This window comes from Hipposideros armiger, unplaced genomic scaffold (genome assembly GCF_001890085.2).
Source record: "Hipposideros armiger isolate ML-2016 unplaced genomic scaffold, ASM189008v1 scaffold_137, whole genome shotgun sequence".
Taxonomy (NCBI): Eukaryota; Metazoa; Chordata; class Mammalia; order Chiroptera; family Hipposideridae; genus Hipposideros; species Hipposideros armiger.
Genome location: NW_017731487.1, coordinates 2,908,291 through 2,921,663, shown reverse-complemented (window position 1 = coordinate 2,921,663; position 13,373 = coordinate 2,908,291). Strand labels below are relative to the sequence as shown.

Here is a 13,373-nt window from a genome sequence, read left to right as displayed (position 1 = left end):
GCTTAGCAGTACCAATGAAAAACTTTCAAAAAGTTTACCATTTACCCAACAACTTTTCAATGTTTGTTTGATACAAGACTGGGTGTTTTTTATGTAATCTCCACAACACCCCTGGGGTATTACCCCCATTTTACAGATGAGGGAACAGACTTAGGGAGAAGACTATCACAAAGCTAATGTAGCACAGAACTGGGATTTGCATTTGGGCCTGCCTGGGAGAAAACCCTAAGCTTTATTGATGTCACACTTTTGAAACTCCTTAAGAACAGCCTAGCTCTTCCTGGACCTTCTGCTCCTTGGCCTCCTACTTTTTGACATGTCAACCAAACATGACCTCGCCTCCCTCTGCTTCTGAAGCCCTTTGCTTGTACCTTTCTCCTGGCACTTTTGAGTTATATTTGTTTTATCTCACAAATTTACAGACTGTAAAATGGCCAAAAGGGATTTGTTTTATTCATCACAATATCCTAACCTCACAATACCCAGCACAGAACCTTGCACAAAGCAGCACTCCTATGTTCACAAATGGCGCGAATTCTCAATGCCGAGGTGCTGATACAACCCTTCCCTCTTCCACTTCCTGAAACAGGTTAGTACATGAACTCAGTTTCGATCAAGATCATAATCACTCCTTCTGACTGAGAACCAACTTCAATACGTAGTTTCATTGTCAATATTATAGACCAGTTGTTCTCAAAGTGCTCCCTACACCAGCAGCATCAACTGAGAACTTACTAGAAAGGCCAATTTTCAGGCCTCTTCTTTTCCTCCTCAATCAGAAATTATTGGGGTGGGGCCCAACAATCTGTGTTTAACATGCCTTCCAGGTGATGTTGATGTACACTCAAGTTTGAGAACCCTTGACCTATGCTAAAGGAAGGAAAATCGCTCAAAGACGAAAACTTATAGACACAAACATAGTGATTGTTCAGCCTTGCATTACTTTTATAAACAAAAATCGGAAACAAAGTGATAACTGGGAAACATAAGTTAGAGCACTTCTAAATGCAAAAAAAGTTGCAATCATTTAAAATTCTGTTCAGTTTTTAAGGACACAGGAAAATACTTATGCTATAAAACTAAATAAACAAAGGTAGATTTTAAACTATTCAACTGCATGATCTTAACTATGAATAAAATCAGGCTTAGAAAAAAAATAATAAGGGCCGGCCGAGTGGCTCAGTTGGTTAAGAGCTCGCTCAAGAGTTTGAGCTCTGAGCAACAGCGGTTCGAGTCCAGCCCGAGCTGAGCAGCCGCTGAGCTGCCAACAGGTAGCAGGATGGCTCAGCTAAAAAAAAGAAAAAAAATAATAATAAGAGATAGTAACATTACTGGTTATCTTTAGGTATATTTTGTCTCTATAACAAGCTTTTTTTTTTTTTAATTTATTGGTCCAGGACCTATCAGCTCCAAGTCAAGTCATTGTTTTCAATCTAGTTGTGAAGGGTGCTGCTCACTGGCTCATGTGGGACTCGAACCAGCAACCTGGTGTTATGAGCACCATGTTCTAACCAATTGAGTCAACCAGCTGCCCACCAGTAGCTCAGCTCCAAGTCAAGCCATGTCTTTCCATCTAGTTGTGGAGGGCACAGCTCACTGGCCTACGTGGGAATCGAACTAGCAACCTTGGTGTTAAGAGCCTGTGCTCTAACCACTTTAGCTAACAGGCTGCCCTTATAACAAGCACTTTTTTTTGTTTTAGATTTTTATTGGGGAATTGGGGAAGGGGAACAGCCAAGTTGTTGTCCTGCAATCTTAGTTGTGGAGGGCACAGATAGCTCACCTCCAAGTCTAGTCGCCATCTGGCTGCCCGACAGCAGCTCGCAACAGCTCAGCTCAAGGTGCCATGTTCAATCTTAGTTGCGGGTGGGCGCAGCCCACCATCCCATGCAAGAGTCCAACCCACAACCTTGTTGTTAGGAGCACGTACTCTAACCAGCTGAGCCATCCTGCCACCTGTTGGCAGCTCAGCGGCAGCTCAGCTCGGGCACAGCTCACTGGCCCATGTGGGAATCCAACTGGCAACCCTGTTGCTCAGAACTCGCGCTCTTAACCAACTGAGCCACTTGGCCGGCCCCAACAAGCACTTTTTAAATGCAGCTTACTAAAGCACTTTAAAATACTTAACTAATATGTTTCAATTATAATTTATCCTCTTTTAATAACTAGATGTCCTGGAGCCATTGCAAACAACATGGTAAAAGCACTCCTCTTGCCCAACAAACCGACCTGATCTTGCTTCTGTCCCTTCAACAACAAGTAACCTCTCAGATACTCAATATTTCCAGCACTTCACTTCCAAAACTTCAAGCACTGGTAGTCTGTTTCCTACAGCTTTTTAAACAAAATTTTTATTTCCCCCACTTCCCAAGAGTTTTTTATTCTTTATCCATATCCAAATCTCTCAATATACTTAAGTATAAACCACTTAACTATCTTTCTTAGCTCAGTGTATGGTCATATTATCTTTTTTTAAAAACTCCACAATGGCTGCCCAGCACTCCCTCCAATAGAACACCTTCCTTGATTTGTACAAATTACTCTGGCAACCAACCTAAACTTCTGACCTTTTCTCATTCCAGCTAGCTACAAACACAAATCAGAAAACAGACAATTCAAAAGGTCAGCCTAGAGTACTGTATCGCTTCGGTAGCCCTGCTACGGTTTCCCTCCCTCAGCCTCCTGTCCAGTCGTCCTCAGAGACCCTACCCTGCCCCACTGCTTTTGTATCTTTTCCACCTCCACCCCTCCTTTCGTGCACACACATTCTGCATTTAGTTTTTTCCCCTTCCACAAGATCCCACGTATTCATTTATTCAATGAATATTTATTGAAAACCTCCGGCTTCTAGGCTCTAGCGGCACAACAGAGAGAAAGAAATACATTTGATATTGTAACACTGGTGGAAAGACCACCACACAAAAAATTATTATAAAGTATGTCAAGTGCCAAGGAAGAGGAAGTTAGGGAACTAACACAGCAGGAGCACGACCCCCGCCTGTGAGCCAAAGATGCTTTCCCAGGGAAACAGCATTGAAGTTAACACCAGATGGATGAGGAGGAAGCCAAGAGAAGAAAGAAAGAAGGTTCGAAGTAGAAGGCATAACATATGCTGAGGTCCACAAGGAACACAGAACATAATTATACTCAAAAGAAATGAAGGCAAGTCAGGCAGGAATGCAGAACAGCACAGAGGATGTGAAGAGCTGCAAGGCTGGAGAGGCAGGCAGAGGTCAGGTCACTAAGGGCCATGGAACTAAATTAAGGACTTTGGTCTTTGGAGAAGAACAACAGCTGTAAGTTAGAAATTGGAGAGTGGGCTAGAGGGGAACAGACTGGAGTCTGCGAAATCAGCTAAGCTAGTAAGCTGCTGAGCAACTCCAGCAGAGATCATGAAAAGACCCCCAGGTTTCTGTCTTGGGTACCTGGGTACACACTGGCACCACACTCACCGAGATAAAAAACAAGAATAGAAGCAGGTTTGGAGAGGGGGTTGATAGAAGAGGACAGCTGGATGCTAGAAGCTTCTGGAGTTCCACACTGCATCTTTCCTCATATACAGTTTACAATTACACCGTTCATTTACACAGGACTCTTGCATTAGGTCTTATGTTTGCAGCTATGTCAGTGGTAAGTCATATAAGTGATTTTAGGTGGAAGAGAGCAAATCTGTTATTGTATGACTTTCAACACTGACATCAGTGGTAAAAAGCAGCTGATACTTCGTTCCTTCTATATGTCCTCCAAGAACAAAGAGAAAGCGGGATCTTCAGGCCTGCAGTAAATTGGCTTTCTGGATGTAGATGTAGAGTGGCCTACAGAAGACTTGGTAAGCCTTCCACTCCACCCTTCTCTTCTACTTAAATTGTTTCATCTCCAGGATAAGCTTTTAAGGCCATTGACTTTGGTGCCATGACATAAAGTATACTCATATTAATGTCATCAATCCCAGGGTCAACATTTTTAAGATAAAACTGGCTTTTAAACAATGAAGTGTTGTATGAGAAGCATCTCGGAACATTTGTGGACTTTTTACTTAATGTCTCTTTTCTTTTTGCAATAAATTGCATTTCCTAGAATTCAACTGGCAAGTGTAACGCAGAGCCCGGTAGGGCTTTGTTCACTCTCCACTGTTCTGCTTTATGGAGAATAAAGCGTTCCCTTTAAAATGACACTGTAAGTGTCATTCCCTACTTCTGGCGTCAGAAGTGGAAAAGATAAAGCCAGGATTGCTGTTACGTGCTTATTCGGCTTGTGCAGAAGACACATGAACCTGACTGCTCTTCAGCACACCCCAAAACACGCAGGACAAGGAGATGGCCTAGCCAGGTTACTGTGCAATACACCCTACGCGTGGGAGAATCCCTCCTTGGGACTAAGGGATGAAAAAAGGAGAGCAGTGGACTCTGCTGAGCAGCAGACCCCAGGGCCTGGGCACTAAAAATTTAATTTTGTGGCTTTATACCTGTTAGGGAGGATGGAGGATGAGCTGCCTCTGATAATTCCCTCTCAAGAGCTCTTTACCAGGGCTGGGACTTGACCTGGGCCAAGACTCTCTAACAAGACCAGCCACATGGAAACTGAGCCCAAATGAAAGTCAACACAGCCCAAGGGAACCTCTGAAGAAACCTGGATTGGTCCATAAGGCTCTATGGCCGAAACAAATACAAATTCAAGTTAGGCAATGAGACCACTCCCACAATTTCCAGCAGCCCTGCCTATTCCTAGACTAAACCCTGTCTCCTATACTCATTCTTCTAGTCAAATGAATAGGTAATAAGTAATTCTGGCCATGTTATATTTGAAGTGCCCATGAACACTGAGGTGGAAGCATCGCCTGGGCAGCTGGATACACGATGTGGATGGAACACAAGTCTACATCAGACACATATTTAGCAGTGATCAGAATACAGGCAAATGTAAGTGAAACCAGGGCAGCAGATGAGACATGTCAGAGGCTACAACTCATGGTAAAAGAGAAGAAGAAAAAATAAAAAATAAAAAAACCAGAAGATACTCATCTCCTTAGTTACAGGACTAAGTAAGGGATATATGAAAAAGGACTTCACTTCCTCACCTCGGTGAAGCCTATTTCTGTTCCTCCTTCCCTACCAATCTTTACATACTTCCTTTGGAACAATTAGGGTTGTTATGTGTTTGGGTTTAGAAAGAAAACAGCCTGTAAGCAAAATTAACATGGAAAGAGGAAGCCAGATGTCAAAATACTGAGCAAAATGGTGCTGTTGATAATGAGAAATGTCCACTGCAACTTGGAGAAGCCCCACACCAATAACCTCAAGGTGAATTTCTAAATGTTTCAGATACAAGCTTTCATCCTCGACTGTGACCTATGTTTTTTTCCTTATAGCCACTACATCCTCTTTTAATAAAGCAACACAAAGGGAAACCACTTTTGAAATCAAAGTGAGACTTATACACCCCAGCTGCAACTTCAACAAGATATCGTGACTAAGTTCACATGACTCATAACTTTCCTAAATTGTGTAATTCATAACAGTTCAATTGAAATCATTTTGGGTGACGTATGGAGTACTCCAAAAGCCAGGGTTCTAGGATATACTTTTACCCTTCAGAAAAATGTAGTCAAATCCCTAATCAGTATTTGGTACTGCAGTCATGGTTAACATTTATAGTGTAAGCAGAGTAACAAACAACAGACCATGCTCTTTAACTATGAAATTATTCACTGGTCTTGACCAATTTAATCTAAATAATGGTAAGGTTAAAGTTAAGCAACAAATTACATCCTGAGCCGTCAACACACACAAACTCAGTTCTCTTCAAAAGAAAGAAACCCACAGACATATATTTATCACTGTGTGAATCTGACAACTCATTACACCTTTCTGAGATTCATTTTCCCTGATGCTTTTTAAAAAACACTAGACACGATCCGATCCCTAAGGTTCATTTCAAATCTAAACACTCTAAGTGTCCCCATCAGGAGTGTCCTTATTTTCCCTCTTTACATACCTGACCTTAAATTGGGCTCAAATCTCTCCTCCTTCAGGGAGGCTTGCTAACCTTGCCAGGCTCGGTTCAGTACCCCTTCATGATAATACTACCTGCCACATTGTGCTCTATTACTCTCCTCCAGGTCTGTTTAGATTGCACTACTCCACTAAGCCAAAAGCGTTTTGAAGATGGGTTTTGTCTGATCTTGGTATTTCCAATGCCACACATAATACTTGCACACCATATGTGTTCTTCAAACATCTCGTGAATAAATGGGTAAGTCTACGCATTTTTCTGGCACTGGTGGTCTGCACTTTGCAAATAAAAACACATGGTCATAAAAAAAAAAAAAAACCTTATGATCTCTCAATGTTGCTGATAATTGATCCAGAAAGTAAGGTTTTCTGTACTGTGTGCGTCCCTAGGAGTCATGCTACTTATTTTTCCACCTATGAACAATAGAATAATAAAAGTGAAACAGCTGTGTTAGAGTGGTGAAAATTTTAATATCTCAAAATACATGTTTATTCTTTTTATTAGGATCAATTCCTATGGAGCACATCATTACCCTATCCCTCCCCTCCATTCTGACCATCTCAAAACTTTCCTTCAATTTGTATTGACATCACATCTCAGCACTTCCTAACAAGCTCCCTTGCCTTTCATTAAACTAGTCACCTGTAGTTCACCTGAATTTGAGATAACCACAAAGCAGTTGTTCAGGTGAGAACACTCAGCACCTCAATTACAATCTCTGTCCATTAAATAAGAAAAAATAACTGTCACATAAAGTAATGCAAAAATTTTAATTAGCCATAAAACTGGTGTCTCAATCTGCACAATACTATTGGGTTGTTGGAAAAGTCATGACGTATTTTTTCTGTTTTTCGTTGCAAGAATGCATCATGACTTTCCGACAACCCCAATATTTGTTGAATCATAATGGGATTTGGGGACCAACTTTACTAATCAATCAAACTGCTTTATATGTCAACTTTTGAAAACTAAAAGACCTTAACAGTGTAAGTTTACACTAACTTGCACCAAACTTCGAATTCCTTAATGTACCTTCATCCTTAAAATCCAATCGCTTTAAAAAGTCTAAATAAAAACCCTCTACTTTCTACTTTGAGCCTTTCTAGGCTCAAAACTGATCAAATTGGTCATCCCTGATGATCTTTTTGTTTAAAATGGCAAGGAAGGCATTCACAGCAACATCAAGAGTTGGCTTGGCAGATTTAAACGCCCCTCGCCCACCCCAAGCACCTCCAATAAATTACAATTTAAATCACTAGGTGCATGCTTACGATGTTCACAAAACGCAATTCCAGGATGAGTTTTCCAGTCCCCGCCTCCAACTATTGTAGATTACTGCGTAAGTACCTCCTACGATAGAAATTCTAGTTCTCCCCTTAGAGCCAGAAAGAGCTGTGGAGCCCTGGGCGCTTCCTCTCCTTCCTGAGTCTTAGTAGGTCAGGGACCTGCACTATATGCCCCTCTTCACACACGAGCCAGCAGCCCCGCTTTACCTCTTTCCGGAGCACACTCCCCAAACACAAACCCATGAAGCGAACCCCTCCCCGGCCCTCAGTTACTAGAGGTCCCCTCCAGGATCCCTTTCCCCTTCGGAGACAAGCCCGTCTCCAGTCTTGCCCTAAACTCTGAGTGCCACACCCCCTTTACACTGAAAACTTTGGGACGCGCCACAGTCGTCCAATACCCCGCCCCCAAACACCTGATCCTGCTGCCCGGCTCTTCCCCGTAAGCAGCGCGCGCTGCTCCAGGCGCGCGGCGCCGGCCTAAGCCAACTCCCTCGGGTCTTTACCGAGTCGCTGTGGAGAGCCGAAGCCCGGCTCGTCCGGAGGTCGCGGCGCCAGCACAAAAGGAACCAAGCTGGTCAGGAAGAGGAGACACTGCCTCATGTTCCCGGCCCGGCCACCGGCTCCACCTCTGGACTGCCTTCGCCTGGCGGAAGTTCGGATCACTGCTCACATTGGGAGAGGAGGGGATCCGTCCGGCCCGGCCGCTCAAACCTTTCCCCACCCGCGCCGCCTTCCGGAAGACTAAGCCCGGGTCGAGGCCCCGGAAGTGCAGGCAGCATTTCCAGAGACTGTCCAGCCCACTTCCGGCCTTGGCCGACCCCCGCACCGCCCACAGCCGGAATCCGAGCGCCGCGCGGCATGGCGGGAAATCCTCGCTCGCCCCGCCCCTCGTGGTCGCCCCGCCCCCCTTGTCGCCCCTCCGCCTGCCCCGTTCCAGCCGGGCGGGGTTCAGCCTGTCTGGACGCGGCCCGCGACGTCCCGGCCTGACCCAGCCGGGCCCCGCCTCTGTCCCCGGCTGACCGCTTCGAGGCGGGAACTCGCGAGCAGGCCTTCGAAGGCGCGTCCCGCCGTCTCCCTCGTCTAGGTCCTTCATCTGGTTAGGATCCCTGTTACCCATTTTAATAAACGAGCTGTAGAAACCGCCGTGGGGTTCAAGGCGGACGAAGAGGGGCGCCTGGCCGGTGTGCTTGGGGTAATGACCCAACAGCGAAGTGCTGAGAACGAAAGACCGGCTCCTGGGAGGAAGAGGCGCTGCGCCTGACCCCTGAAAAGCGAGCGTCCAGACGCAAGTGAGGTGTCCAGCTTGGCGTTCCTCGCTCAGCGTCTGACCACCAGCGACGTCTTAGGCCTCCGTCCACTGTAACGAAAAGATCTGATGGAGGGAAATAAACAGGAGCTTAATTTCTTAATGCACACTTGCTCCTTGCCCCCGCTGTAGGTTGAGGGTCTGCAAGCATTTCCAGAAACTAGAATCCTAGATCTAACTCATCTGTGTGACTACATGAGCTAGAATCTTGCAGCTAACGTTAAAATTCAACTCTCTGCATGGTCCCTTTAGCTTAGATTGCAAATTTCCCAAGGCAGTTTGTTTTGTTTTGCAATCTTTTGCATAATTTTGGCTCTGTGTAGTTGAGTGTTAACTGAATAAAACATTCTAACATCATGAGATGTGTATTACTATTTTGGTTCAACAAAAGTTGATGCAAGTAGGACATAACACATTTCCCACTTAAGAGTGAGTGGGACAGCCTCTTCACCATGAAATGGTAAATTGTTAGCAATAAAATATTAGTCCTGCCTGGTCAAGTGTCAAGGCTAGTTCCTAATAAAATACTCAAACTATGGTTCAATTTAGGTTCATTGTGGTATGCCTCTTTCCCAAAGGTTATTATCCATAATTATGGCCTATGTGTATTTTTGGCCTAACTGAACCTGTTCTGTTCATCTGAGGTATAAAATGTCTTCATTAAACATATACATACATGGATGGGGACTGCCGGTTTAGCGCAGGTGGTTAGAGCACAGGGCGCAGTGCTCCTAACACCAAGGTTACAGGTTAGATTCCCACATGGAGCAACTGAGGTGCGCCCTCCACAACTAGAATGAAACTGCTGGACTTGGAGCTGATGGGTCCTGGAGGAACATGCTATTTCCCAATAAAAATAAACAAACAAACAAAAAAAAACATATACACATGGATGGCATACCTAATCAAAACGTAAGTCAGGGCCTGCCGAGTAACGCATTGGTTAAGAGCGGCTTGGGACACCAGAGGGCCCCGGTTCAGATCCCACATATGAGAGCCAGTGACACTGCCCTCTACAGCTAAAATGCTGAACAACAGCTCAACTTGGAGCTGGGCTGCGGTGAGTTGCCAGCGACCGCATAGGCTGCAACCCCTGCTGCAGTGGGTTGCCATGGGCTACCATGTGTAGCCAGCAGCCAGCGTGAGCGGCTGTCCAGAAGCTGACGACTGATCTGCCTCGCCCGTGAAGCGCGCAATGATGGTGCCAACTTGGGCCAGTGAAGCAACATCCTCCACAACTAGACTGAAGAACAAAACAACAGCAACTTGTCTGTTCCCCTTCCCCCAATTCTCCAGCCCTGTTCCAATTCCCCAATAAAAATCTTAAAAAAAAAAAAGTCACATTTCACCTCTGCAAATTGTATACAATTTTTAAAAAATATAACAGTTGTAATACATATTCTAGGACTTCTCTACAGATAAGTAATGGTCTCCAAGGAAACAAGAGATGTATGGGAGAGAGCCACATCAAAGAGCTAAGAGTGAAGTTCTAGAGAAAGACACTTACTCAGTTTCAATCAATTTGTAAATGAAATTCACCTAGAGGGCAGACCAACCCCAGGAAGTTGATTTATAAAAGAAAAAAAAAGGATTCTGTATTCTTTGCATTTACAAGAAAGACACATTCCTTTTAACAACTAAAATGTTTTTAAATACATTTTTTTAAATGTTAACAGTTGTGTACAATTTTTTTTTTTAAGATTTTATTGGGGAATTAGGGGAGGGGAACAAGCAAGTTGCTGTCCTTTTGTTCTTCAGTCTAGTTGTGGAGGACGTTGCTTCACTGGCCCATGTTGGTATTATCATTGTGCTCTTCCCAGGTGAGGCAGATCGGTCGCCGGCCTCTGGACAGCCTCTCACGGTGGCTCACGGCAGCTCACACCAGCTGCCAGCCACACACGGTAGCTTATGGCAGCCCACTGCAGCAGGGGCTGCAGCCTACGCCATCACCGGTGACTCACAGCAGCCCAGCTCCAGGTCGAGCTGCTGTTCACCATCTTAGCTGTAGAGGACGCAGTGTCACTGCCCCCCATGTGGGATTGAACCAGGGCACTGCTCTCACTCCCAAGCCAGCTCTTAACCAATGCGCCACTCGGCCGGTCCTAAAGGGAATGTTTTAATGGGCAAGAAAATAACCAGGCCTACTTGAAACTGGAATATTTCCTCCAAGTTCAAAAAGAGAAGAAAACCAGCCATTTCACTGAAGGTATTATTTCAAGGAGATTCATTTCTAAAATATTAGTAACCACCCCTCTCTCTCTCTCTCTCTCTCTCTCTCTCTCAATTCATTTCTAAAATATTAGTAACCACCTCTCTGTCTCTCTCTGTCTCTCTCTCTCTCTCTCACACACACACACACACACACACACACACACAGAGTTTTTCATGACTCTTTCTTTTTGCACATCCTTGTCTTTATCACAGAATTACTGGCTAACCTAGACATTGTGAGCAGAGGTACCAGGCCTCCTATATATTGTATGCTATACAAAATAAGTAGCTACATTGGTTCTTTTCCTTCTTATAGCCCTTCTCTCTCCCTTGGGATCTCAGAGTAATTGAACCACATGAATAACTGAACATACAGAGTAGACTGGATAAAGAGAAAAATGGAAACTTGTGCTGGTTTGAAATTACCTCAGGTCTGAAGTGGCCAAAAGTCATTACTCCTGGGTTGACAGGCCCCAGAGGGGAGGCTATCACCAATTATCCTCCAGTTCTACAGTGGCCAGAGACCTTAATTGAAGATCTGTTCTACTTAGTACTCTTCAGAAAAACAGAACTCAGTTGTTGAATGTTTAAAATCTAATAATTCCAGCATTTTAAGAATAATGCCTCCAAAGGGAATGAAATCAGTATCTTGAAGAGATACTTAGACTCCCATGTTCACTGCAGTATTATTCACAGTAGCAAAGATATGGAAACAACCTGCATGTTCACGGCCAATAAATGGATAAAGAAAATGTGGTATGTACATATAATGGAATATTTTTTAGCCTTAAAAAGGAAATCCTACCATTTGCAACAACATGGACGAACCTGGAGAACATTATGCTAAGTGAAATAAGTCAGACACTGGAAGACACATACTGTACGATCTTGCTTATATGTGGAATCTTTAAAAAGTTAAACTCAAAAAAGCAGAGAGTAGAACAGTGGTTGCCAGGGGCTTGGGGTGAGAGGGGTGGGGATGGGGCATGCTGGTCAAAAGTACAAACTTTGTTATAAAATGAGTAATCTCTGGGGCTCTAATGTACAATATCATGACTGTAGTTAATATTACTGTATCATACACTTGAAATTAGCTAAGAGTACATCTCATGTGTTCTCACCACACACACACAAAATGGCAACTACATGAGGTGATGGATGTGATAATCACAATGTAGGTATATCAAATCATCACATTATACATTTTAAATATATACAATTTTTATTTGTCAATTATACCTCAATAAAGCTGGAAAAAAATAATACCAAAGAAACACACATACCTTTACCCCCAAAGGACTTATATTCTAAAGGATGAAAGATAGGTACAGAGAAACACAATGATATTGGCCTACAAAAAACTGGAGTCATACATTTTTTATATTAATTTTTTAAACTAAAAATGTCCTTTTGGAATAATTTTAGATTTACAGAAAAGTTGCAGCAAGTTCCCATATACTCTTCACTCAGCTTCACCGAAAGTCAGTATCTTACACAATCATGGTGTATTTGTCAAAATGAAAGCATTAACATCAGATTTCACAATTTTTTAAATGTCTTTTTATGACCTTTTAACAATTGTGATAAAATTTACCATTAGTGACATTAAGTACTTTCAAAGGGTTGCACCACTATCACCACTATCTAGTTCCAGAACATTTTAATCACCCAAAAAGGAAACCCCGTACCCATTAAGCAGTCACTCTCCATTACCCACTTCTCCCAGCCTCTGGCAACCACTGATTGGATCACGCAGTTTTGCCACTAATATTCTTTTTCTGTTCCAGGATCCAACGCAGGATACCACACTACATTTAGTCAAATTAACTTTTTACTCCTTAGGTCATAGAAACCTGTATCTAAATATATCATTGCAGAGAAGCACTAGTTAATAGGATGAATCGGTATTCAACAAAATGGTCCAGCTCAGTCCCACCCTCTCTCTCTTCTCTGTACTTACTATTAATAGCCTAAGAGCTCCTGAAGTGACTTTCTGGCCTCTGGTTTCCTCTCCTCCAACATCTCTACTTGCTTTAGATATAATAACACTGGCTAAATGTCTCCTCCTTGGCACATTCTTGCTTCTTTTACAGTCTGTCCTTCTGTTATCCTGCATTGTTGTCCCTTGATGGTATCTTGCTTTTCTCCCCAGAGCATAAGTTCCTAAGGCAAGAATTCTGCTGCTTCCCACAGCAAGTAACAGTGCCTGAGGCAGTCAACAATACTTATTAAATAAACACCAGCAAGTGGTCTGACAGCCAGATATCTCACAATTTTTCCACTTTAATCAAACGAATTAGACAATTTAATGCTTGTACTTGCAGTGGGTAAGTCATATCCCCCTCCCTGCCCCCCTAAAGATAGGTTCGAGTCATAACCCCCAGTATCTGTGGACATGACCTTGTTTGGAAATTAAGTCTTTGCAGGTGTAATCAAGCTAAGACGAGGCCATGCTGGGTTAGGGTAGACCCTAAATCCAATGGCTGGTGTCCTTAGGAGAACAGAAGCACACAAACACGTGATGATGCACAGGCAAAAACTGGAGTGACGCTGCCACA

The 13,373-nt window shown here is 43.5% G+C and overlaps 1 protein-coding gene across 1 annotated transcript in view; it reads right to left on the bottom strand.

Moving 5' to 3' along the window:
- The window catches only part of ADAM17 (ADAM metallopeptidase domain 17), a 42,789-nt gene extending 34,691 nt beyond the window's left edge, over positions 1–8,098 (bottom strand). Inside the window, exon 1 of the mRNA XM_019650016.1 lies at positions 7,802–8,098. Within this exon, the coding sequence (XP_019505561.1) occupies positions 7,802–7,898 (97 nt within the window). The 5' untranslated portion in view covers positions 7,899–8,098. The remainder of the gene's footprint in view (positions 1–7,801) is intronic.
- Positions 8,099–13,373: the final 5,275 nt, after the last annotated feature.